A 24,480-nucleotide genomic window follows, 5' to 3' on the forward strand; every position below is an offset into this window, starting at 1 on the left:
TATTATTTGTCTACTATCTTGAAAGTGTGAAAGCCAATCAGATCTTTACGGTCCGAGTCTGTCCAGTGTCTATCCATTTCATCACTTAGAACTATTTATTATGAAGAGACCGGACAATGTGCATTTTCAATTTCCGGTCCAAGAAAGTGGAATTAGATTCCACTCCATCTTAGAGTAATGATGGATACCATTACTAGTAGGAAGCAATTGAAAGTATTTTTTGCTTATGAAAGTCTATGAGGGAGTTTAGCACAGTACGTGTGATTATTTTTTTTTATTACCTTGTGTGATTTGGCATTGTAGACGGACTCAGTATGTCAAATTTATTTTGGTTTTTAGATTGAATTTTGTATTTTTATTGATTGTATTATGTATTTTATTGTGAACATTTTTTATTCTGAATATTTTTTTGTGATCTGCGGTGTGAAAGGTGGAAATAAATGATAAATGATTCTCAGCCTGGACACACATATAGTGGCAGCATATATGGAGAGACAGTTCCCTTTTTCCCTGGGCCCATCTTTGGAAACTGCAGCTCTTCCTGGGAACCACATGGAAAGCCCAGCCTTCTTCCCTGTTCTGGGCTTCTGCATTCTGTTCCTCCTCTAGGGATTTGAACTCTGTCTTGGTTTGGGCCCTATCCTCCTGCCTCAGCAGACTAGCTGTGCCTACTTGAACCATGCCCTTCGTACTATACACTGCAGTCTCTAGCTTCTTAAAGTGATCCTTTGAGAGAGTGCTATTAAGGGAGGCTAGCAACTTCCTATACACTCCCTCAGAGATAATGAGACTCGGGCTGAGTAGTGCTTGGGAGACAGTGTCATGAGGTCAGAGGTGGAGGTAACCCTTTCAAATCAGGCATCTGCTAGTGAGCCTCCTCCCCACGTCAAAGAGTACCTACAAGATAAATCTGACCCTGTGATGTGGGGAGGAGACATTGAGACATGGAAGATTATATAATCAGCAGGGTATGCTTTGGATAACAATGACATACAGAGGGACATAGCCAGGATAAATTATTTTGTGGGACCCAAGGCTAATATGGATGGATACTAGGCGATGTGGATATTGACACCACTTTCAGTTCTCTTCTTATTAGCCGCTGCCACTAGTTGAGTGGGCCTGATTCCAAAGTGGAGAGGCCATGACCCATCTAGGCCCACATATGGCTACATCCCTGGACACTCCTGGCCTAACATTCACTTAGCAGTGATCAGCATTTTGCTGACTGTCTCTGGCATTATCCCTGAAAATTCAGTGCTGGGTCATGTCCAGGCTCCGGCATTGAATTTCCAGGTATGTCCAGACTCCAGTATTGAATTTCCAGGTATACAAAACTGGCAAAAACATAGCCGGTTAAGTGCAGTATTCAAGACATAACTAGTTACGGTGAACTCCACAAAGGGAGGGCTGACTTTTATGTAGTCCTATTTATGCAGTAACCTTGGCTAGTTAAGTGCTTAACCTACCACATGCTGACTCCTCCCCCAGAATGCCCCCCCCCCCCCCCATGGAAAAATAACAGGTTTTGAGTTTGGCACTAACCGGATATTTTCAGTGGCACTAGTTAGCCCTGAACAATTGATTTAACCAGCCAGGAGCTGTTTCTGGCTGGTTAAATTGCTTTGAATGTGGACTCCTCTATTTTTAGTTAAGTGCTGAAATACAAAGCCATTGTACCCTCTAAAATACATGCTGGACTGCTAACACTCGTTTAACTGCTGGGCACACTCCAGCTCTTTTGCTGTTTGAACTGTGTGAGTCTAACAGCTGCTGCAAGATGACAAGATCCAGTGTGGTTCAAACCACAAGACATCTGGAGCATTGAGACCATCATAATTTAATGAGAAATACAAAGTGGGCAGTATTCATACTAAATCTCATTAAAAGTAATTTTGGCCATAACAAAGTGAATCTTTAATTGTATTAACTTAAAAAAATCCAGGTCTACTAAAGCATAATCCCTCAGATTCTATATAGTGCGCCTAGAGATCCACGCCGAAATTGGCATGGATTCCATAGCAATGCACGCAACTTAACAAGTTTAACAAGCCAATGAGCACTAATAATAGCACTTAACAAGGAATAATGAGCACTAATTGGTACTGATTAGAATTTACTCACACAACTCGCTAAGCTTATGAAGTGCGCCAAACTTTTAAAACATCAGGCAGAAAGGGGCGGGGAAATGGGTGTTTTGTGGGCATTCTGAAATTTATGCATGTATTTATAGAATATGGCCCAGTGCGCGGGATTTACACCACGTTTTCATTGGTGTAAATGGATGCGCGTAGTCTTACGCGCTGACATATCAACTAAGCTTATTCTATAATCGGCACTTAAATCTAGGTGCCGATTATAGAATATGATTAATTGGAACTGATTTCAGCGCCAATTTTTTAGGTGCCTTATATAGAATCTCCCTTAATGGGGGTAAATCTTGCCTAGAGTGTCGCGTTCATGAGTCCTTGTGCCCAGGCGGAGCACAGAGATGAAGACTGGAACCTGTGCTCTGCAGGGCAGCCAGGCAACCCTGAGGCTTCACCTGTGATGGCCGCTGTTCCCTGAGGGTTGAGCCCCCAGGTGCGGGCAGCCGACAGGACTTCTGGATGCAGGTGGGGGTCAGACGGCCGCAGGCAGCAGGCAAAGAAGACTCAGACAGCAGATGGTGAGCGGGACAGGCAGTAGCACAGAAGTAGCTTGGCACAGACAGTGGTCCAGTCAGGCCGCAGGCAGAGAGTCTCTAGGAACTGGTGAGAAGTCAGGTCAGGCAGCAAGCAGAGAGTTGTCGAGGCTCAGCCAGTGGTCAGCAACGAGGTAGACAGAAGAGCGAGTAGACAACGAAGTCTCACAATAGCACAAGCGAACCTACCGAAGTAGAAAATGAAGCAAAGTTGATGGGGGAAAGCTGCTCCTTAAATAGCCCCCACCATCAGGGAGATAAGCATCAGCCGGCAGGGAGACTGGAATCAGCAAGCAAGAGAGATACAGATTGGCCAGCCGGCAGGAGGCGGCGGAGCCAGGACGTGAGTGGCCAATCCGGGCATTGGAGGTGTGGCCCGAGTTCCCGGGCCCCGCGTCCAGAAGAGAAGCACTAATCTTGGAGCGCCGGTGCTGCCAAAATGGCCAGCGCTCCAAACTGCAGCGGTGGCAAGAGCGAGGGTAAGAGCGCCACGCCGCCAAGACGGCCGATGTAGCAAGCAGGAGGAAGAGAGGTGCCTGAGCGTCGGCCCAGCCAGCATGGTCGATGCTCCCCCTCATGGAGGCAGGGTCAAGGAGAGGGCAAGATGCGCAGCAGGTGAGGAACGCGACAGTGAGTTACATGCTGGGATGATGTCCGCTAAGCGTGGACTCTATAACAGCAATTGTGTGCACAGTAGCCATTATAGAATAGAGCGTAGGTCTGCATTTATGTGCCTAACTTTAGGCACGAGCTCAATGGCTGGTGTAAATGCTCAAGCCTAATTGTAGGCAGTTAGGCACATAAATGCTAGTATAGTACAGTCTTGATTATCCGACATAAACGGGACCAAGCTATTGTTGGATAAGTGAAAAGTCAGATAATATGGGAAACTATGGTAACCCATTAAAAATGCACAGAAAGCATACTTTATGCATAAGGAACTGGCAGGCATAGGGTATCTGTATTTAAAATATAGTATTGTTTATTAACACTAACCAGCACAGTCTCAGATCAAACATGGCTTCCTTGCAGCGCGTGAAGCTGGAAAACAGGAAGCAAACCTCTTCAATTTAATGGCAACACAATGATATCACTGGGGAGTCTGTTGGATATGCTGGATGGTCGGATTAGCGAAGGTTGGATAATCGAGACTGTACTGTATTCTTTTACCAGAGTGTGTAACTGCCTGTCATGTCCCCAACCCGCCCATGCTCCTCCCTGGTCCATGCCTCCCTTGCAGTTCTGTATGATAGATTTTGGGCATGCAACTTATAGAATAGCGATTAATGGTAGCTACCCTGCCTAACTGCAAATTAGTGCCAATTAGCACTTGTTAAGGCCAACTGTTAGTACTTATTGCCAATGAAGTGTCTATTTAGTGCCAATTAGCCGATTAAGTTACGCATGTAACCAGCCCTATTCCATTACTGTGCACCCAATTGTGTGCCTAACTATGGGTGCTATTTATAGGATTTGGGATAATCTACCTATAACAATACTTCTTCAACATTGTATTAGCTGTAGTTTCTTCTTCTGGTGATTTTTCAGGATTTCTTTTAGAACATAATATCAGATTAGCTGGGTAAAATACTGGGTGAAACTGATGATCCATCTAGGCCAGTATCCTGTTTCCAACAGTGGCCAATCCAGGTCACAAGTACCTGGCAGAATCCCAAAGAGTAGCACAATTCTGGAATTCCAAAGAGTAGCAAGATTCTATTCCACCAATCCCAGGGCAAGCAATAGCTTCCCCCATGTCTGTCTCAATAGCAGATTATAGACTTTTCTTCCAGGAACTTTTACAAAGCTTTTTTAAACCCAAGTATGCTAACTGTTGCAACCACATCCTCTGGCAATGAGTTCCAGAGCGTAACTATTCATTGAGTGAAAAAAAATATTTCCTCCTGTTCATTTTAAAGGTATTTCCATGTAACTTCATTGAGTGTCCCCTAGTCTTTGTACTTTTTGAAAGAGTAAATAATCGATTCACTTTTACCCATTCTATACCACTCAGTATTATGTAGACATTTTGCTCATTGATGTAAACAGCATACAAATGTAACTTCAATATTAAGCTGTTGAATTATTGTTGGGGAAAGGCAGGGCACTAACAATTTAAAAAACATACAGTAAAACACATGCAACCTTTTTACCCCAAGACAGACTTGCTATGGCAAACAGTGAAGCAAATATTAAACAATTGTTTATTTTTCAAGATATTTTTGGAAGCTCTAATTACTGGAATCAATATTCATTCTCTATAATGATCACATATTAACTTTTAATTGCACTATATAGGGATGCTTATCCCTTCTGGCAAGAGCAAATTTAAGTCTTTCAGACCATTATTACAGTTATTGCTTCGGCTTTCAAGAGATGAAAAGATATTTGTACAATGAAAATATATATCATTAATCAAAACACTTTTTCATTTTTATGTCATCCGACAGCCTTAGAAATGTAACTATAGCTATAATAGCTTTTGACAGAATTTGCCTAGTGGTTTTCCTCTGTTTGGAGATATGATGAATGTGCCATACAGATGACCTTTACACAAGGCCACATGTTAATATTCAGGCCCTCCCTTTTGTTTGTTAAGAATAATGCCTGTCATTAAGGAAGCTCAGTTTGCCAATATGCCCCTCTGTTAGGATCCTGGACCATTCCTGATTGGTCACCAGGAAGCATCCATGTGCCATTGATGGAGATGACATGGAAGATGTATGGTCAAAGTGCTTCACTCAGCACCACTGCTGTGATGTGAAGAAAACCACAGTGACCCAAACAGACCTGCACTCAAACAATGTCGCACCAACCAAAGACAACATATTGGGAAGAAAAATGCTTGTAAATTATGTGTGCTGGAAGATGTATTGGCCAGACAGCCATAGGGCAAACTTTGAACTATTGAAATCTTTAGAAATATTGTCTAGTTCCAAAACAATACTTACAAACCTAATTAATCAAGCGTAGATGATTATTTTAAAGCTTTACATAGTGCTTCATTTTAGTGTAAGAATAGCACTGTCAGATATGCTTTACTGAAAGTTTCGCAGGTGCTAGCTAGTAAAAACTCATTTTCAACACACATCTGAATGCTTTATTCACTTTCAATGTACAAATAAATTGATTGCATGCTGAAGCTTTCGCTTTATTTAATTTTTGAAAGCAATATTTATTTGTCAAACACTTCTATTTCGATGAGTCTATGTTTAATGGGTGTTCAAAACCAAGATAGAATAAACCTTCTTGTATGCTCTAGGAAGCTGACGACTATAGATATTCAAAGGCTAAAATTAAAAGTATCCTGTACGGTGCTTACAAATTGATAACTTAAATTTCCAAACTAAAAGATTAAAGATGTTCTATTACTAAAGTGTGCTAAGCAATTAGCATGTGAATTAGCACGCAGTGACTATCAGCACGGAAACCGTTACCTCAGTGGCGTGAGTAAAGGGGGGAAGTTATAAACGTGGGTTACGGTTAAGACGGGTTATTTTACCAAAAGGCGTGCTATTTTAACACAGGGTTTCATTGAATAAAATGGGACCCTGTGCTAAAATAGCCCAACTTGTGATAAAAATAACCCATCTTAACGGTAGCCCACATTGCTAACTTCTCCTCTAGTGTGCACTAATTCACACACTAACTGTTATAGGATGACAAATGGGTGGGAATGGGCGGGGACTGCAAATTGCAGTTGGTGTACTACTAGTACTACTACTACTATTTATCATTTTTATAGCGCTACAAGGCATACGCAGCACTGTACACCATACACAAACAAGACAGTCCCTGCTCAAAGAGCTCACAATCTAAATATGGAATGTTGCTAGTGGAATAGCAGCATTCCATGTAGAATCTCAAATAGTAGCAACAGAATCTCCAATAGTAGCAACATTCCATGTAGAATCTCAAGTAATAGTAACATTCCAGAATCTCAAATAGTAATAACATCCCATGTTCCACTGCACTAACCACTAGGCTACTCCTCCACTAGCAACATTCCATCTAGAAGCCTGCCCTTGCAGATCAGGAACAGAACCACGCAGGCTTCTGTTTCTGTGAGTCTGACGTCCTGCACGTACGTGCAGGACGTCAGACTCACAGAAACAGAAGCCCGCACAGCCGCGTTCCTGATCTGCAAGGGCAGGCTTTTACATTACTACTACTACTACTACTACTTATCACTTCTATAGCACTACAAGGCATACACAGCGCTGTACACCATACACAGAAAGACAGTCCCTGCTCAAAGAGCTTACAATCTAGATAAGACAGGTAAACAAACATCCATCTTAGATACTGAATAATAACACTGTACACTATTACGATCTATACAAAACCGATCTCTTATCACACAGAAGACTAACCTCCCTGATATTAACAATCAAGCAATACCACCCTAAACTTTAAACTGAATAAGATCTATTTACAATGACCTAATGTATGTTACCAGCCAACCTATTGTTCAGGAACCTCATACAATACCATTATCTATTCTTCTGTACCTTATATATATGTACACGATGTATATATATACCATGATCTGCTTCATATATGTTATGCTCCATGTATGTCACCTCGTATATATGCACCTTAACGTAATTCCATATGTAACTCAGTTACCCGGAAATGGCATTCGCCATTACAGCAAATGTAAGCCACATTGAGCCTGCAAATAGGTGGGAAAATGTGGGATACAAATGCTACAAATAATAATAATAATAATAATAATAATAATAATAATAATAATAATAATAATAATAAACAGACAGAATAATTAAGGGGAAGGGAATAAAGAGGTGAGGATAAAAGGACAGGGCAAGTGAGTAGTGGTTGGGAGTCAAAAGCAGTGGTAAAGAGGTGGGCTTTAAGTTTGGACTTGAAAACGGCCAGAGACGGGGCTAGACGTACGGGCTCGGGAAGTCTATTCCAGGCGTGGGGTGCAGCAAGACAAAAGGAACGGAGTCTAGAATTAGCAGTAGAGGAGAAGGGGACGGATAAGAGAGATTTATCTACAGAACGGAGTACCCGAGGGGGGGGGGGGGGCGTAGGGAGAGACGAGAGTGGAGAGGTACTGTACTTTACCATGCACTACTGTTACTGTTGCAGTTAACATGGATGCACTCAGGGGCCCTTTTACTAAGCAGCGGTAAGCCCACTGCGTGCCAGTCCGGAACTACTGCCAGGCTACTGCAGGATCCTGGCGGTAGTTCCCACCCCTAGCACGTACCATTTCCGGCGCTATAAAAAATGTCCTATTTTATAGCGCCGGAACTTAACCAGTGCTGCCTGGTTATCACCAGGTTAGCACGGGAGCCCTTACCACCATCTCAATGGATGGAGGTAAGGGCTACCCACTGAAATGGCCATGTGGTAAGTGGTTCACATACCACACGGTCATTTCTTTTTTTTTTTCCAAAAATGGACAGCCTTTTACGCACTACGGTAAAAGGGGGCCTTTATCCCAGAAATAAGCAGTGGATTTTCCCCAAGTCAATTTAATAATGGTCTAGGAAGCTGTCCAGACCCTTTTTAAAACCCGCTAAGCTAATCACCTTTACCACATTCTCTGGCAATGAATTCCAGAGTTTAATTACATGTTGAGTGAAGAAATATTTTCTCCGATTCGTATTAAATTTACTACTTTTGTAGCTTCATCGCATGCCCCCTAGTTCTAAAGTATCAATGTGGCATCTTCAGGTCATACAAAATGCGGTGGAAAAATTGAATTTTAATAAGCGAAGATCTGATCAAGTTTCACCTTTACTGAAAAGACACCATTGGCTTCCACTGGAGGCCTGTCAGTTCAAATTATGGGGTCATTTTACTAAGGCCCACTGAAAAATGGCCTATGCTGGTGCATTGGACGCACCCAGGTCCATTTTTCAGTGTGCCTTCAAAAAAGGTCTTTTTTTTGCCGAAAATGGACGTGTGGCAAAATAAAAATTGGTGCACGTACATTTTGGGCCTGAGACCTTACCACCACCCATTGACTTAGTGGTAAGGCCTCGCGCATTAATTGGATGGTAATTGTCAGTGCGCACACACTGCTGATTACCGTCCGGTTAGTGCCACGTGGTAGAAAATAACAAATATTTCCTGTCGCATGTATCAGATGTGCATAAAAATTAGAATTACTACCCAGGGCACGCGGTTGTCTACATGCCTTGGTAAAAGTGCCCCTTTATACCTTAATACATAAGGTATTTTATGATCTTGATCCATATTACCTGGTAGATAACCTAATTTCTGGGAAATCAAATTGATCTATCAGGTTGCGAGACCAGAGTTTATTGCAGTTTCCCACACCAAAAGGAGTTAGGTTCAAGTCCATTCATTTTATGGGTTTTGCTAACATTTCAGCACAATGCTGGAATTCATTACCTTTAGATATAAGGTTAACTTGTAATCATCTTTGTTTTCGTAAACTTCTGAAAACCCATTTGTTTGGGTTGTATCTACACACACATGAATGAATCGGGGTATTTTAGTGGTAATGATGGTTTTTCAGAATGATGTTATTTCCCTAGGGTTGCCTAACTTCTTTTAATATTGTAATCCGCATGGATCCAGTAATGGTATGTAGCAGAATATACATTTTTTTATTATATCGTATTGTATTATTGTATTGTAAGAGTGCGCACAAGCCAAAGTGCATGGGGAAACAGTGTGCACGTTTTCAAAAACAGAAGTACTCACTTTTCACAAATGGTGCACACTCTTAACATTCCTGTAATGGAAAAAAAAAACCCCAAACCAAATGAAAGTTCAGGTTATGACATCGGAGACAATATGAAATGAAAATTTTCAGGTTGCAAACCCCTATTAATACTGATCCCATAATGTGTTCTACACATTTTAGTACACACTAAGCAAAATGAAATAAAGACAAACAAATACACATCCCTCCTTATTAATGCATATTAAAAATTGATTTCGGTATGTGTTGGATAATTTTATAACGGGGTGATTCTGAGGCAGGTGCAAATTTGTGCACATATTTATTTATATGTATTTTATAAATTATGAAAACTATGCGGTCAATATTCAAAGTGATTTAAGCAGGCAAGAGCCAATGAATATTGGCACCAGCTGGCCATCTTGAAACTGGGCAGGAGAGGGGCGTTATGGGGGTGAGGTCAGGGAGGAACCAGCAGATATGCAGCTTTTGAAGGAAGATTTGACAGCTGTTCTGCAATTCTTTTCAATTTCTCGACAATCAGATAAGAGGCTCTATTGTTTTATTTTCTTGATGTATGATGCCTTTGTAAAACAGACATAAAATAGGCTCATTTTTAGAAATATTTATAGAGGTACTTGTTGTAAAATTACCCCTTCTCCCCAGTATACATTCACTATCATCATTTGTTTATTAAATGCTTTTCCATCTCAAAAAGCTCAAAGTGAAACACATTGTTGTAGCTAATAAATAGGTCTTAAAGACTGTTAATTCATTCAACCTCATTTTGGTCTTCTTTTTCAGTATTTTCAAGAGGAAGACAGAAACAAATACTGCAACCATACCTCTTCAAACAGCATTTATATAACGAACCTCAATCACCAGCACCAAGTGTAGCTTCCATGGAGGAAGACGTGACCAAGACCAGTCGTACGTCTGTTCCATCTACCACAGACACAATGGCCTTTTCAACACATGACTCTGGGATAGATGAAAAGAAGAAAGTCACTAAAGATCCTGAGCTCGTCTGTGTTGACCCTAATGTACAAGATGACCCAGACCTGAAGAAGTCAGATAAGCTTTCGGATCTTAATTCTTCGGTATTATGTGCAATTGGGGACAGTCATTCAGATCTCAGTCAGTCTTCTTCCAACATAACTGGCAATCAAACCTCTCTCCTCATTGACAGAAGACATGTCTGTTCAGGTATATGCTTATTTTATTTCCATCTGTTTTATTACATTATTTATGAATATAAAAATAGAGACAGCATATGACATATGGCAACAGAAAATAGATTGCAATGCTTGGGTAGTCTGTCCATTTCCTAATTTAATACAATATCACAAATAATGTATAATGCTTTTTCTGTGTGCAACACATCCTTTACATATGAGAAAAGGGTCAGAAAATTGCTTGGATGTACACGTACATTACAAAAATAGGTACACTGCAAGATTATACCTATCTTTATACGATCTGTCTGTAGGCATTCCTGAGATCATCGTTTCGGTAAGGTTGGGGCAGAGTTGCAATCTACTTATGTATTTGATAGAATACATATGTCATACACACCTTCAGGATAGGTATAAACTAGAGAATTTGCATTCTGTTAGGGTTAGTTCTGAAACCCTATTTAACAAAGTCATGTGGAGGGGCATAATCGAATGGGGGCATCCATCTATAAGAGCTCCCATCTCTACTGACGGCCCCATAAAGCGGCCTACCTGAGCGTATTATCGAAACAAGATGGGCGGCCATCTTCCGTTTTGATAATATGGTCGGCGCCGGCCAAATCTCAACATTTGGGCCGCCCTTAGAGATGGCCGACATTGGTTTTCGCCGATAATGGAAACTAATGGCGGCCATCTCAAAACCGGCCAAATCCAAGCCATTTGGTCATGGGAGGAGCCAGCATTTGTAGTGCACTGGTCCACCTCACATGCCAGGACACCAACCGGTCACCCTAGGGGGCACTGCAGTGGACTTCACAAATTGATCCCAGGTGAATAACTCCCTTACCTTGTGTGCTGAGCCCCCCAACCCCCCCCCCCCAAACCCACTCCACACAATTGTACAACACTACCATAGCCCTTAAAGGGTAACGGGGGGCACCTAGATGTGGGTACAGTGGGTTTCGGGTGGGTTTTGGAGGGCTTCCATTTACCACTACAAGTGTAACAGGTAGGGGGGATGGGCCTGGGTCCGCCTGCCTGAAGTGCACTGCAGTACCTACTAAAAACTGCTCCAGGGACAAGCATAGTGCTGTGATGGAGCTGAGTATGACATTTGAGCTGGCATAGAGGCTGGCAAAAAAATGTTCTTTAATTTTTTTTTTTGTGTGGGAGGGGATTGGTGATCACTGGGGGAGCAAGGGGAGGTGATCCCCGATTCCCTCCGGTGGTCATCTGGTCAGTTCGGGCACCTTTTCAAGGCTTGGTCATGAACAAAAAGGGACCAAGTAAAGTCGGCGAAATGCTCATCAGGGCCGCCATTCTTTTTTCCATTATCGGCCGAGGACGGCCATCTCTTAACCACGCCCCCATCCTGCCTTCGGTACACTGCCGACACGCCCCCTTGAACTTTGGCCGGCCCTGCGACGGAAAGCAGTTGAAGCCGACTAAAATCTGCTTTCGATTATACCGATTTGGCCGGCCTTAGGAGAAGGCCAGCCATCTCCCGATTTGTGTCAGAAGATGGCCACCCTTTCCTTCGAAAATAAGCTGGATAGGTATCTACAGATGTATTTAAAGAGTGTTTTGTTAGATATTCATGTTTTTTACCAAGTGACTTTCACATATTAAGCTTGCTAATCAAAAGACATTTATACATTTGGCATGGCACTGCACATATAACTGTTTTTTTAAAAATATTGTTCAGCACTCTAGGGAAAATTCTATGGTGTCAAATGTGAGGCGCTACTTCTGTGCTGAATTTTCAGTGCAACAAAAGCTTTCTAACACATGCAATGTATCAAATGGGTCAGAAATGGCAGTTCAAGGTGAAAACACACCTCCATTTATAAAATAGCACGTAAATATTCCCTGTGGATCTGCAAAGGGGGCATCACCGGTCATGAGAGGGGCATGGGCGGGTCAGGTCATTTCCTTAAAATGTGTGCAGTGTTATAGAATTTGGGGGATCCACATCCAGCTTGCATGCTGCGATTTACATCTGGTTTCAGCTGGTGTATCTCTTCTTGCCCAGAATTTAGCATGAATCCTTGTGCTCCATGCTAAAGGGTGCTGATCCCAGAATGCCTGTTACAGAATACTGTTAGATAAGTACATAAGTATTGACACACTGGGACAGACCAAAGGTCCATCAAGCCCAGCATCCCGTTTCTAACAGTGGCCAATCCAGGTCACAAATACCTGGCAAGATCCCAAAAAAGTTCAATACATTTTATGCTGCTTATCCCAGAAATAAGCAGCGTTGATTTTTTTGTGGTGCCAAATATTGAGCACTATTTATAGAATTTCCCCCTTAATGCTATACATATATTCCACTATACATGTGAAGGAGAAATTTACAACAAGTGGCCTATTTTTGAAGGCCAAATAGATGCCCATAACTATCCTATTTTATAAAGGCACATAGGTGCCTTTGTGTCTTTCTAAAAAAAATACTAGGGGCAAAGGAATTGTGCTTACATTGATGCCATGGGGGCCAATATTGAGACTGCGGGAGGGAGCTTGGCTAGCTCCCGTCAGCGGCAAACCTGGAAATTCAATGCCCGGGCCGTATCTGGTAACTGGCATTGAATTTCTGTTTTTTATTGGCTGCTAAAACATAACCAGTTAAATTGATATTCATTGGCTGACTGGCTTTAGTTATAGCGGCCAAAGATAGACCTGCTATTTACATGGGTCTGTCTGGCTAATAAACTTAGCTGGTTAGCCAATGAATATTGGTGCTAACCAGTTTTGTTGCGTGACACAGCCAGTGACCAGGCTGGCCTCTAATTGGTAATATTCAGCTGAGATAGCCGGCTATCCCACGCTGAATTTCAATGTGTAGGTGGCTTTAGTATATTTAACTGACCAGGAGCCTTGACCTTTTAAATAGTTTTAAATATCAGCCAGATGGACATTACATTTGCTCAGAAGCCGGCATAAATATTTACATCTAAAGAATATCCTGACACATGTATTTTATAAGCAACACACATAAATCATAACTCTACCCATGTTCCATCTAAACTCTGCTCTTGACCATGCGTACATGTGGGTCACATTGCAGTACATGCCTTCTTTTCAACATGCTATTTAGAAATATCTCAAACACTGTATCTTATAATCTTCATAAATAGTCAATGCTATCACTCTTCAATCCAAAATATCAAACATATAAACGGCGAGTGACCGACTCACTCGCAAATGCGCAGTAGAGACTTCCCTCTCTGTCCCGCCCCCGCGTCAATACGTGATGACGAGGGCGGGACAGAGAGGAAAACTGCGCCGCCGAGGTTGATGCCGCTCCCCCCGCCCACCCGCCTGAGATCGCCGCTACCGTTCCTCCCCCCCACCCGGCCCGGGCCCTCTCTCCGCTACTAACACATCCATTCGCCGGAACGCAGCATGCACATCAGCTGAGCTGCCGTCGGCCTTCCTTCCCTGCCTGTGTCCCGCCCTCGCTGACGTTACATCACAGGAGGGCGGGACACAGGCAGAGAAGGAAGGGCCGACGGCAGCTCAGCTGATGTGCGTGCTGCGTTCCGGCGAATGAATGTGTAAGTTTAGTAGCGGAGAGAAGGCCCAGGCCAGGTGGAGGGATGGCGGCAACTCCGGGGGTGGAGGGGGGACGGTAGCGGTGGCGACCTCGCGGGGAGGGAGGGGGAAGGAAAACCCCAATACCAGCCCGTTTTTACGGGCTCAACGGCTAGTACATTCATAAATCAACATTATGTGATGAACGGGGATCTTCAGAGTTTAACTGACAACATACACTTTCTAGGAAACATGTTCCAGCATTTTAGTGTTGTTAATCACATCGCCATCGATCCACCCTACTACTACTACTACTACTATAAATCACTTCTATAGCGCTACCAGTCGTACGCAGCGCTTTACAATTGAACATGAAGAAGAAAGACAGTCCCTGCTCCAAAGAGCTTACAATCTAAATCAGGATAAACAGACAGAATCAATAAGAATAAGGGAAGGCCAGTCAGAAGGACACATAAGGATAAGATAAAAGTTACAAGTCAGGGTTTATGTTTTTCTATTTTTATATTGCGATCTATTTTTTTCAAAAATCTATATTGCACTTTTTCTTAAAACTTTTTTCTTTTAAATCAAGTTCTTCCAGTAAGCAAGATATATAATGCTCATAGGACTTAGCTTTATGTAACTTTCAGCAGCAATTTTTATTTCGCTCCATGTCCATTTTCGGCCAAAAAAAGAGGCCTTTTTGCAGGCGGGCTGAAAAAAGGACCTGCGCGTGTCCAATATTTGCATCTACAACAACGCAGACCATTTTTCAGCGCACCTTGGTAAAAGGACCCTCAAAGGAGGCAACTCAGTAGCACACATATTTCAGTGTCGACACTTCCATATGTAAGTTGGTATTTCGGAATCTAGTTGTGTTAAGTGCTGACATAAATATGTATGTGTGCCATTTTGGAAGCCTATATATTTAAATGCTCTCAGTTAAGTACAAAGGCAGCAATCATTCGGCACTAGCAATTTTGGGGTGGGGAGGGAACACTGGGGGATTAAGGGCACAGCTTCCCCCAATCCCTCCTGTAGATCACTGCTCAAAACAAGTATTTTTAAGAAGATCTATTTGTACCGGGTAGCAGGTGTAAATCCCACGTATTTTTTCGTTCCACCCTAGTCCTGCCCAAATCATTTCTTGCCATTGCAGATTTATATGTATATACCCCAGCTTTCTAAAATGGGGTTTTCAACATTTATTTGCTATACATATGTGAATGCCAGTATTTATACATGAAAATCATAAATAGGGCTTTTAAAATAAGAGTCAAAGATAAATTTGTATTTATTCAATGGTGCTTTCTGTACATGTAACCACTGAATAAACAAATTATTTGAAACATTTAGATTAGATACAGTATTTCAAATTATTCTCTCAATGTCCTGCTTAATATTGGGCTCATTATGGGTTTGTTTTGAAACCAGACCCACTCTCAAGGACCAAAGACGAGAACCACTACTTTACAACTGCAATTCTTTGTTTCACCTGATGAAAAATGTATTTTTGGTTATGATTTTGAATTCTATCATGATTTTTCATTTTCCATATGTTTATTTTGCAGATTTTTCTAGGCAAGAGTCTAGTGTGAGTGTCATCGGCAGTGGTAAGAGCACACCTTTATCTCAACTTCGCTCGTCCTCTGTATCCATCAGCGCATTAGCATCCTCCAGTTTTGGGTCAGGTTCAGACATCAGCCAAAATCTTGACAAAACCAGTCAGCATAAAAGTTCTCTCTTGGAAGCAAGCAGCTCCTGCAGTAGCAGTATGTACCCCAGTCTGAACAGTTCCAGTTACCATGGCAGTGGTGACCTTTTCCAGGAATCATCGTATTCTGTGAAGAAACGCTCAGGTCAGGCACCTTCTTTCGTGGAAAACTGGCATGACCAACATCTCCACCACTGGCCTGTTCTACCACCAATCTCTCCACAAAGAGGTTAATAAATGTTTATTTTTTCCCCCTTGTTTCCATATGGTTTGTTCACAGGACTTTGCTTGTATATGGATGAATACTGCCTTGCATTGACTGCTGTGAAGGAATTGTTCCACTAATGCTGGCCATCTTCAAGTCAATGCCTACATACAACAACAGAAAGTGAATCAGATGTGGTGGTTTCCACAGGACCATTGTTAGGCTTTTGTTAAGCATTTTTGAACCTAATAAATAATGTCAAAAGCCTCCACTGCAGCCAAAAATGTTCCCTTTGAAACATTTCTAATAGTATTTTTGTTCGGTGATGTCTCCCAGTGTTGCAAAGAATTTTGTTGCACAATAGGAATCTGGCTATCGCGTGCCTCTGCGCAGTGCATCCTGTTTTGAATTTTTAATATGCAAAGCCCTCTTCTTTTAACCCAACAGAAATTCCTTTTATTAATTAACATTTTCGTGATTCTGAAATATATTTATATATATTACAGATTTTAATTATTTTGAATTTTATAAAATGCTGCATTATATGATTGGGTTGAAATGATGTAGTCTAAAGCATTGAAGGTGCTTTCTCAGTATTAGTGTACAATCCTGTAACATGCAGGATGAATTATGTTGACTAAATATGACGCAGGGATAATTAAGGGAGTCTGGTGATATTGTAAATTATGAGACAAGGGATCAAATAGATTTGACTTGCCTTGTATTGTAAATGAGTGAGAGGAGGCTATGTGAAGGAGTTCTGAGGTATATTTAGGGGTTTTCTTACCTGCCCAAGGTGTTTATAAAAGAAGAAACGTAGCATCCCGGCTACAGTGCAGGATCAGGGAGAATTTATGGAATTTCTGTTGCCACCTGGTGGCGGGAACTCACACTACAGGTCAAGCAGAATGCATAACAGCGCCTATTTAATAAGCTGCACTGTGTTCTGGTTTAACATATCTTTTAATGTGTATTAACAGCTAGCATGGCATCACCTTAACAGCCAACACAATGAATTAACTATTGGGGAGTAATTCTATAAATGAGCACCTCAATGCCGCAACATGAGAGCCTATTCTCTAAGGGCATTTGGGCACCCTGATTCTGTTATAGGATATTAGCATAACCCAGTATTGGCATCTTTCATTAAGGCACTCACAATTACACCAGCCATAGGCCTGGTGTAATGTAGTCACACAGGCCTGCACAACTTACTGTGGGGGTCTTTTACAAAGCGTCAGTAAGCCCAACGCGGGCTTACCGAATGCTAAATCGGGATTACCGCCGGCTCAATGTGGCCACCGGCAGCAGTTCCATCCCAAGTATGCGTCATTTCTGGGGGAAATAGAAAACCCCTGGAAATGGCTTGCATGGCGGTATTTCAGGCGGTAATCGGGCATCGCCATGTGCTACCCGGTTACTGCCGGGTTACCGCAGGAGCTCTTATCGCCACTTCATTGGGTAGCGGTAAGGGCTTTCCACCGCATGGCATGCATGGCCATGTTTGTCTGGGGGCTTTTTATCCGCTGTGGTAAAAAGGGCCCTGGCGCGCAGGAAAAATGGCCCCCGCCACTAGCACAGGGCCCTTTTTACCACAGCTTGGTAAAAGGACCCCTGCATTCTGTGTGTTGCCTGTGTTATGTGGAAGCCCTTCCCGTGCCCCTTTCACGTTCCACTCATGTGAATGCTCCGTTTGCATTTATGCTTTGTACCACTTATGCATGTCTTAACAGAATAGCGCTTAGGTGTTCTGCTGCCACTTACACACATAAGTGTACATTTACCCATGAAAGTGACACTCTTCTGTACACTTAAACACTAAAGTAGTGCGTATGGATGCCCTGTTATAGCAGTTAGCATTCACTAATGGAGAAATTCTTTTTGAGGTAGGAAGTAGGTGAGGTATGGACGGGGACTGCACCTTGCAGTTAACATGGGGGTCATAACCATGCATGAACTGCTCATGCAACATATAGGGTGGAAATTCCATAAATCATGCTCAGAAATGGATACCAGAAAAGATCGGTGCTCAGTGCGAGTCTATAAAGGCATGCACTCTTCGTGGAATACCGATTCTCATAACTAGACTTTTGGTGCAAGACTAACTCCTTCTGAAAAAAGGTACGCAGTAAATGCTGGCAACCAAATTGGGCACATTGAGTCAGTATTCTGTAACAATGCGTGCAATGTATGTCCTTCCCATGGCCACCTCACCTTTTGGGTTACATGCTATGGGATGGGTGGCAAGCGTCGATGCCCATGGAAAACCTAATTGTTGCCAATAAATGTTAATAATTTGTTGTTCACCTATATATCAAAGCGGGGGTTCTCCATATTAATCCATATCGCTTGCACCCAGCACTTACACATCTCACAAAAGTTCTAGCTAGCAACAGGTACTTATAAATTTGTGACCTCAGTGGTGGCTTATTTCACAAGAGCCACTCAACTCTTGACTCACCTGCCTCTTCATCGGTCAAATAATATCATATGAATATAATGTTTTAGAAATTCTAATTGTACTTTTTAAATTTTCAATTTTTTCTTAAAACAATTTTAGAAAATGCCACTTAAATCAAGGCTGATTGTAGGGTTCAATTTTGTGTCCCATTTGGATGCCCAGTATTCCAATTTCCAAAGATCTTCCTGCAATATTTTCACAGTCCGCATGTATTTTAACAACTTTGAATAGTTTTGTGTCATCTGCAAATTTAATCACCTCACTCATCATTTTGATTTCCAAAACATTTATAAATATGTTAAATAGCAATGGTCCCAGTACAGATCCCTGTGGCACTCCACTATTCAACCTCCTCCATTGAGAAAAATGGCCATTTAATCCTACCCTCTGTTTCTATCTAATAGCCAATTCCTAACCACAACAAAACATTGCTTCCTATCCTATGACTCTCTCATTCTGTTTTTATGTTGGATGAATGCTCTTATAATGTTTGTTCTTTCCTATAACTAATTGTTTTATTCTTTGTTTTATTTCTTAAGTTTGTAAATCACCTAGATTTGGCTCTGTCCTAGATTGATGATTCATTGTTATGAAATAAACAAATATAAACAAACAAACAAACATGAGGAACTTTATCAAAAGCTTTCCGATAATCTAGATACACTACATCAACCGGCTCACCTTTATCAACATGTTTATTCATGCCTTCAAAGAAATGAACAAATTGGTGAGGCAAGGCTTCCCTTGGCTGAATCCACGCTGTCTCTGTCCCATTAAACCATATTTGTCTATGTGTTCTGTAATTTTATTCTTTATAATAGTTTCACTATTTTGCCTGGCCCTGATCGGTTTGTAATTTCCTGGATCACTCCTGGAACCTTTTTAAAAAAATGGTGATACATTTGCCATCCTCCAATCTTTAGGTAACACGGACAATTTTAATGACAGGTTACAGATCACTAACAGCAGATTAGCAATTTCATGTTTGAGTTCTTTCAGGATCCTAGGGGGCATGCCATCCAGTCCAGGTGATCTACTACTCTTTAATTTGTTAATTTGTCTATGTGTTTCTTCCAGGTTCACTGAGATTTCTTTCAGTTTCTCCACATCGTCAGTCTTGAAAATCATTTCTGGTACAGGTAGATCTCATACATCGTCTTCCATAAAGACAGAAGCAAATAATTAATTCAGTTTCTCTGCTATGGTCTTGTCATCCCTGAGCGCCCCTTTTGCTTCTTCATGATCTAATGGTCCCATGGATTCCCTCATGTACCTGAAAAAGTTGTTACTGTGAAAAAGCTACTGATTAAAACAAAACCCCTCTATCCACAAAATAGAATAAAGTGAATGAACGTACAAAAATGTAGTGCAAACATACTTCAAAATTAGTGTAAAAATACTTCTAATTCCTACCTACTATTAAGCTAAACCCCTGCAAGTAGTTTTTCTCCATTATTTGGGAGGGGTTTTTTTTATACTGATTCTTTTTTCCTCTTCTAAATTTGCTTATTGACCAATGATAATACCTTACTCCCATTTAAGATAGTGGTGTGTTGCAATACCTGTGGTATTTGTCCCTATCGGGAGATTTGAGATCTTGGTTAATTAAAATTTTATTTGATATGAACAGGTGAAAGTCATACAAAAATTCAAACTATTTTTGTCATAATTTTACTACATTTTTATATAGTTTGAGGTCCCTTTGAAGCAGGGCATACTCTATAAACCGTGCCTAAATTTAGTTACGATTTATAGAATACACCTAGGTGTATTTTCTCTCAGAGCCAGTTTTTTAGGTATGATATATAGAATCTAGCCCATAGCACCCCCATCTAGGCATAAACACATATATCACCTCTATGTCTTGCATATGGGTTCACATGTAAAAACATACACATGTATTTACCCGGTTACACTAGTATTCTATAAAGAAAATGTAAAACTGTCCTCCAATAAAACTTTAATCAAACAATTCCCTATTTCCCCAAAAGATGCACAAACAGCCATGTTTTTAGTAATTTCTGAAAATATGCATAGTTAATCTCCCATGGTTTAACAGGGAAATCTTTCCATAGTTACAAATCTGCATAAGTGAAAGCTTGTTTTCTAGTGGACACCAGGAAGCCTCTAGACTGGCCAGATAGCGGGGGAAGCCTCCTGTAATAACATTTGTAAATGAGGCACAGAACCTTAAATTGGATTCATGCCACAACTGGCAGCCGGTGTAGCTGCTGAAATTTACCCCCTCTAAGTTGTCTTTTCTCCAATTGACATTGTAATTAGTATACTATCACGCTTATTTTCGAAAGAGAAGGACGCCCATCTTCTTTCGATACAAATCGGGAGATGGGCGCCCTTCTCGTAAGGTCATCCAAATCGGCATAATCGAAAGCCGATTTTTTGACACCCTCGACTGCTTTCTGTCGCGAGGATGACCACAGTTCATGGGGGCGTGTCGGCAGGGTAGCGAAGGCTGGACTGGGGCGTGATTAGGAGATGGTCATCCTTGGCCAATAATAGAAAAAAGAAGGGCGTCCCTGACGAGCACTTGGACGACTTTACTTGGTCCATTTTTTTTCACGACCAAGCCTCAAAAAGGGAGGGAATCGGGGATGACCTCCCCTTACTCCCCCAGTGGTCACTAACCCCCTCCCACCATAAAAAACAAGTTTAAAAATATTTTTTTGCCAGCCTCTATGCTAGCCTCAAATGCCATACTCAGGTCCATCGCAGCAGTATACAGGTCCCTGGAGCAGTTGTAGTGGGTGCAGTGTACTTCAGGCAGGCGGACCTGGGGGGGGGGGGTTGGGGGGCTCAGCACCCAAGGTAAGGGAGCTATGCACCTGGGAGCAATTTGTGAAGTGCACTGCAGTGCCCCCTAGGGTGCCCGGTTGGTGTCCTGGCATATGAGGGCATGGTAATGTTGTAGAGTTGTGGGGAGTGGGTTTTGGGAGGGGGTTTGGGGGGCTAAACAACCAAGGGAAGTGAGCTATGCACCTGGGAGCTATTTTTTTTAATTTTTAGAAGTGCCCCCCAGGGTGCCCTGGCATGTGAGGGGGGCCAGTGCACTACAAATGCTGGCTCCTCCCACGACCAAATGCCTTGGATTTTGCCAGGTTTGAGATCACCGGCATTATTTTCCATTATGGACGAAAACCGAGGCCGGCCATCTCAACCCCGGTGAACTCTGACATTTGGCCGGGCCCAACCGTATTAGCGAAGAAAAAGATGGCCGGCCATCTTTTTCAAAAATATGGTTGGCTCCTCCCACTTGCAGCGCTGGCGCCGGAGATGGCCAGCCAGCTATTTGGCTGGTGTCTTTTGATTATGCCCCTCCACAGGAATATTGTAGGCACGTCATGGTTTATGCGCATTAAAAATGTAAAAAAAAAAAAAAAAGAGTATTTCTTATTGAGGTTTAATTTTCTGACATCACAGTGGCGTGGGCGGTTTGGACTGTGACCTGAGATTGCTTCCAAGGTTGTACACGCTCATCAAATATGCAGCATATAGCACTTTTTTTTTTTTTTTTTTCTGGCACGGATAAGACAAGAATAAGTGACTTGACTAGTTTATCTGTGATGTCGAATATAAAGGAACAAGCGGTTAAGCCCATTAAAACGGTCAATATTTTTTATTTCTGACATATAATGTAAAATTTGATGAACGTAATGTGTAGTGCTTGAAAGGGTGCGGGGAAAAGTTGGGGGTACAGAGAGAGTGACAGTGTGTATATGTGTGTATATGTGGGCAGACTGGATGGACCGTGCAGGTCTTTTTCTGCCGTCATCTACTATGTTACTGTATGTAATGCGCCTGTAACGCTGCTTAGTAAACATTGCCCTAAGTAGTTGTTTTTGGGTTCCAGGTGTGAAGACTGTAATAAATGGGATCCTGACAGGGGGCACTGATTTTAGAGGCCCTTTTACTAAGCTGCAGTAAAAAGTGGCTTTAACATGCTTTTACTCAGATCTTTCCCAAGCGCTAAGGCCATTTTTACCGCAGCCAATTTTCTATTTTTTTGTATTAATGACCGTGTGTTAAGTTGCCATTAGTGTGTGACCATTTTTTTTTTTAAATTACACAGCACGAGCACCTAATACTACCCATTTTGTAGCCAGTAAGGACTCGTGGTATTCCTGTGCTGACCAGTTAACGTGTGCTAATGCAGATGTGCTAACTGGTTAGTGCAGGAATGTCCACTGTCCTTGACATGCCCCCTTAAAAAAATAAAAATATTTTTAATGCACAGTTAACGCATGCACATATGGCATTTAAGGTGTCTTTTATTTTATTTGTTTGTCACATTTGTACCCCGCATTTTCCCACCTATTTGCAGGCTCAATGTGGCTTACATAGTACCATGAGACGTTAGTGGTCTTCAATGAAAAACAGATACAAAGTGATGTTAATGTCAGAAAGGTTCATGTGTTGCAGATACGTTAGAATCGTAGAGAAGATGAGTTATATAGTGTTCGTTAAGGGCTTTGGTTCCGTTGTGTTGCTGGGTTCAGGCATTTAAGTTGGGTCAGTAGGGTATGCCTTTTGGAACAGGATGGTCTTCAGTGATTTCCGGAAGATAAGGTGGTCATGGATTGTTTACACAGCTTTTGGGAGGCCATTCCATAGTTGTACACTTATGTAGGCGAAGCCGGATGCGTAAATTGTTTTGTATTTCAAGCCTTTGCAGTTTGGGTAGTGTAGATTTAGATATGATCTGGCAGAGCCGACTCTGTTTCTTACAAAGCTGCGCTAGTGTTTTTAACTCATGGTAAAAATCAGCTGGCGGTAAACGCCGAGACGCCCGTTATATTCCTATGGGTGTCTCGGCTTTTACTGCCAGCTGATTTCTACCCTGAGCTAAAAACACTGCAGCGGCTTAGTAAAAGACCCCCCCACCACCACCACCAGTGCAGGATGCTTGGTGCGTTCCACAGGATGCCATTTTAAGCTGTGTTATAACGCAGCTTAGTAAAACAAACCCCTATTTTCATACTTCCATCACACCTCCTACTATGCCTGTAGTTTAATATCTACTCCATTCTTGAGATTTTCTTTTTCATCTTCCTGCTTTTCCTACCTTGTCTTCAGCTTAGGTGAGGACAGGAATGGCAGCATCTGTGCCAAAATTTGTCTATGAATCAACTCATGCTAATGGTTCTGTTTGTCTTTGTGATGAAATCGGAGCCACATGCTTAGATTTTTCCTTCCCACACCCCCCTACTCCAAAATTGTTTTCCTTCAAATAAAGATTTTTTTTTGTGTGTGTGTGTGTGACCACAACAATGTTGCGTTCACATTTCCTTTGCATGGGATTAACAATTGCTTGTTGACCCATTTTAACCCCTTTTGAGCATCATCTTCAAAGTGTAACTGTCCTTGACAATGAAATAGACCTTCCTATTGTCTGGTCTTTCCAGGCAATCTTTAACATGGAGTCAAATGGCTTTCAGATGGAAGAGCTGGCTGTAGGAAGAAGACAAAGTGGCCTGTTGTTTCTGAGTGACTTTGCCAGAGTTTCCCTTTTCTTTCTGAGAATGGTGCATTTCTATAGCAGATGACAGATGACATTTTGACAGGCACAATATGCTTTGAACTGTTGTGTCAGATAATTCTTTTGTCTTGATTTTTCCCAGCAGAGTTGGTACATCTCCTTCGGATGCTGATATGCATATTGCTTGCTTTCCACATAGTGTAATGACACCCTCTGTCCTTTTTTTTCCGTCTCTATCTTTCTTCTAAAAGTTCTTTGCCAACATAGCTATTCCAGATGGAAAGGCGGACTGTGATGCCAATAACCTTGCCTTTACGTTTTTGACCGTCATAGTTAAAATAATTAAGAAAGGATTAAAGGTGTGCAAAAATTAAGTTGGGAAAAACAAATTAACGTCTTATATGAAACCTTTCTCTTTTAATTTAAGAGGGAAACTTTCAAAACGTGCACCAATATATAAGATCTGTTGGTGCTTTTGACCCACAGACTTTACATCAAATATCAAAGAAAAAAAAATCCCATTGAAAAT

The 24,480-nt window shown here is 41.8% G+C and overlaps 1 protein-coding gene across 1 annotated transcript in view; it reads left to right on the top strand.

The window, feature by feature from the left end:
- LOC115477560 overlaps positions 1 to 24,480 on the top strand; it is a 239,357-nt gene that overhangs the window by 117,137 nt on the left and 97,740 nt on the right. The window contains exons 4-5 of the mRNA XM_030214514.1: positions 10,173 to 10,574; positions 15,649 to 16,020. Of these exons, the coding sequence (XP_030070374.1) occupies positions 10,173 to 10,574; positions 15,649 to 16,020 (774 nt within the window). The remainder of the gene's footprint in view (positions 1 to 10,172; positions 10,575 to 15,648; positions 16,021 to 24,480) is intronic.

This window comes from Microcaecilia unicolor, chromosome 9 (assembly GCF_901765095.1).
Source record: "Microcaecilia unicolor chromosome 9, aMicUni1.1, whole genome shotgun sequence".
Lineage (NCBI taxonomy): Eukaryota > Metazoa > Chordata > Amphibia > Gymnophiona > Siphonopidae > Microcaecilia > Microcaecilia unicolor.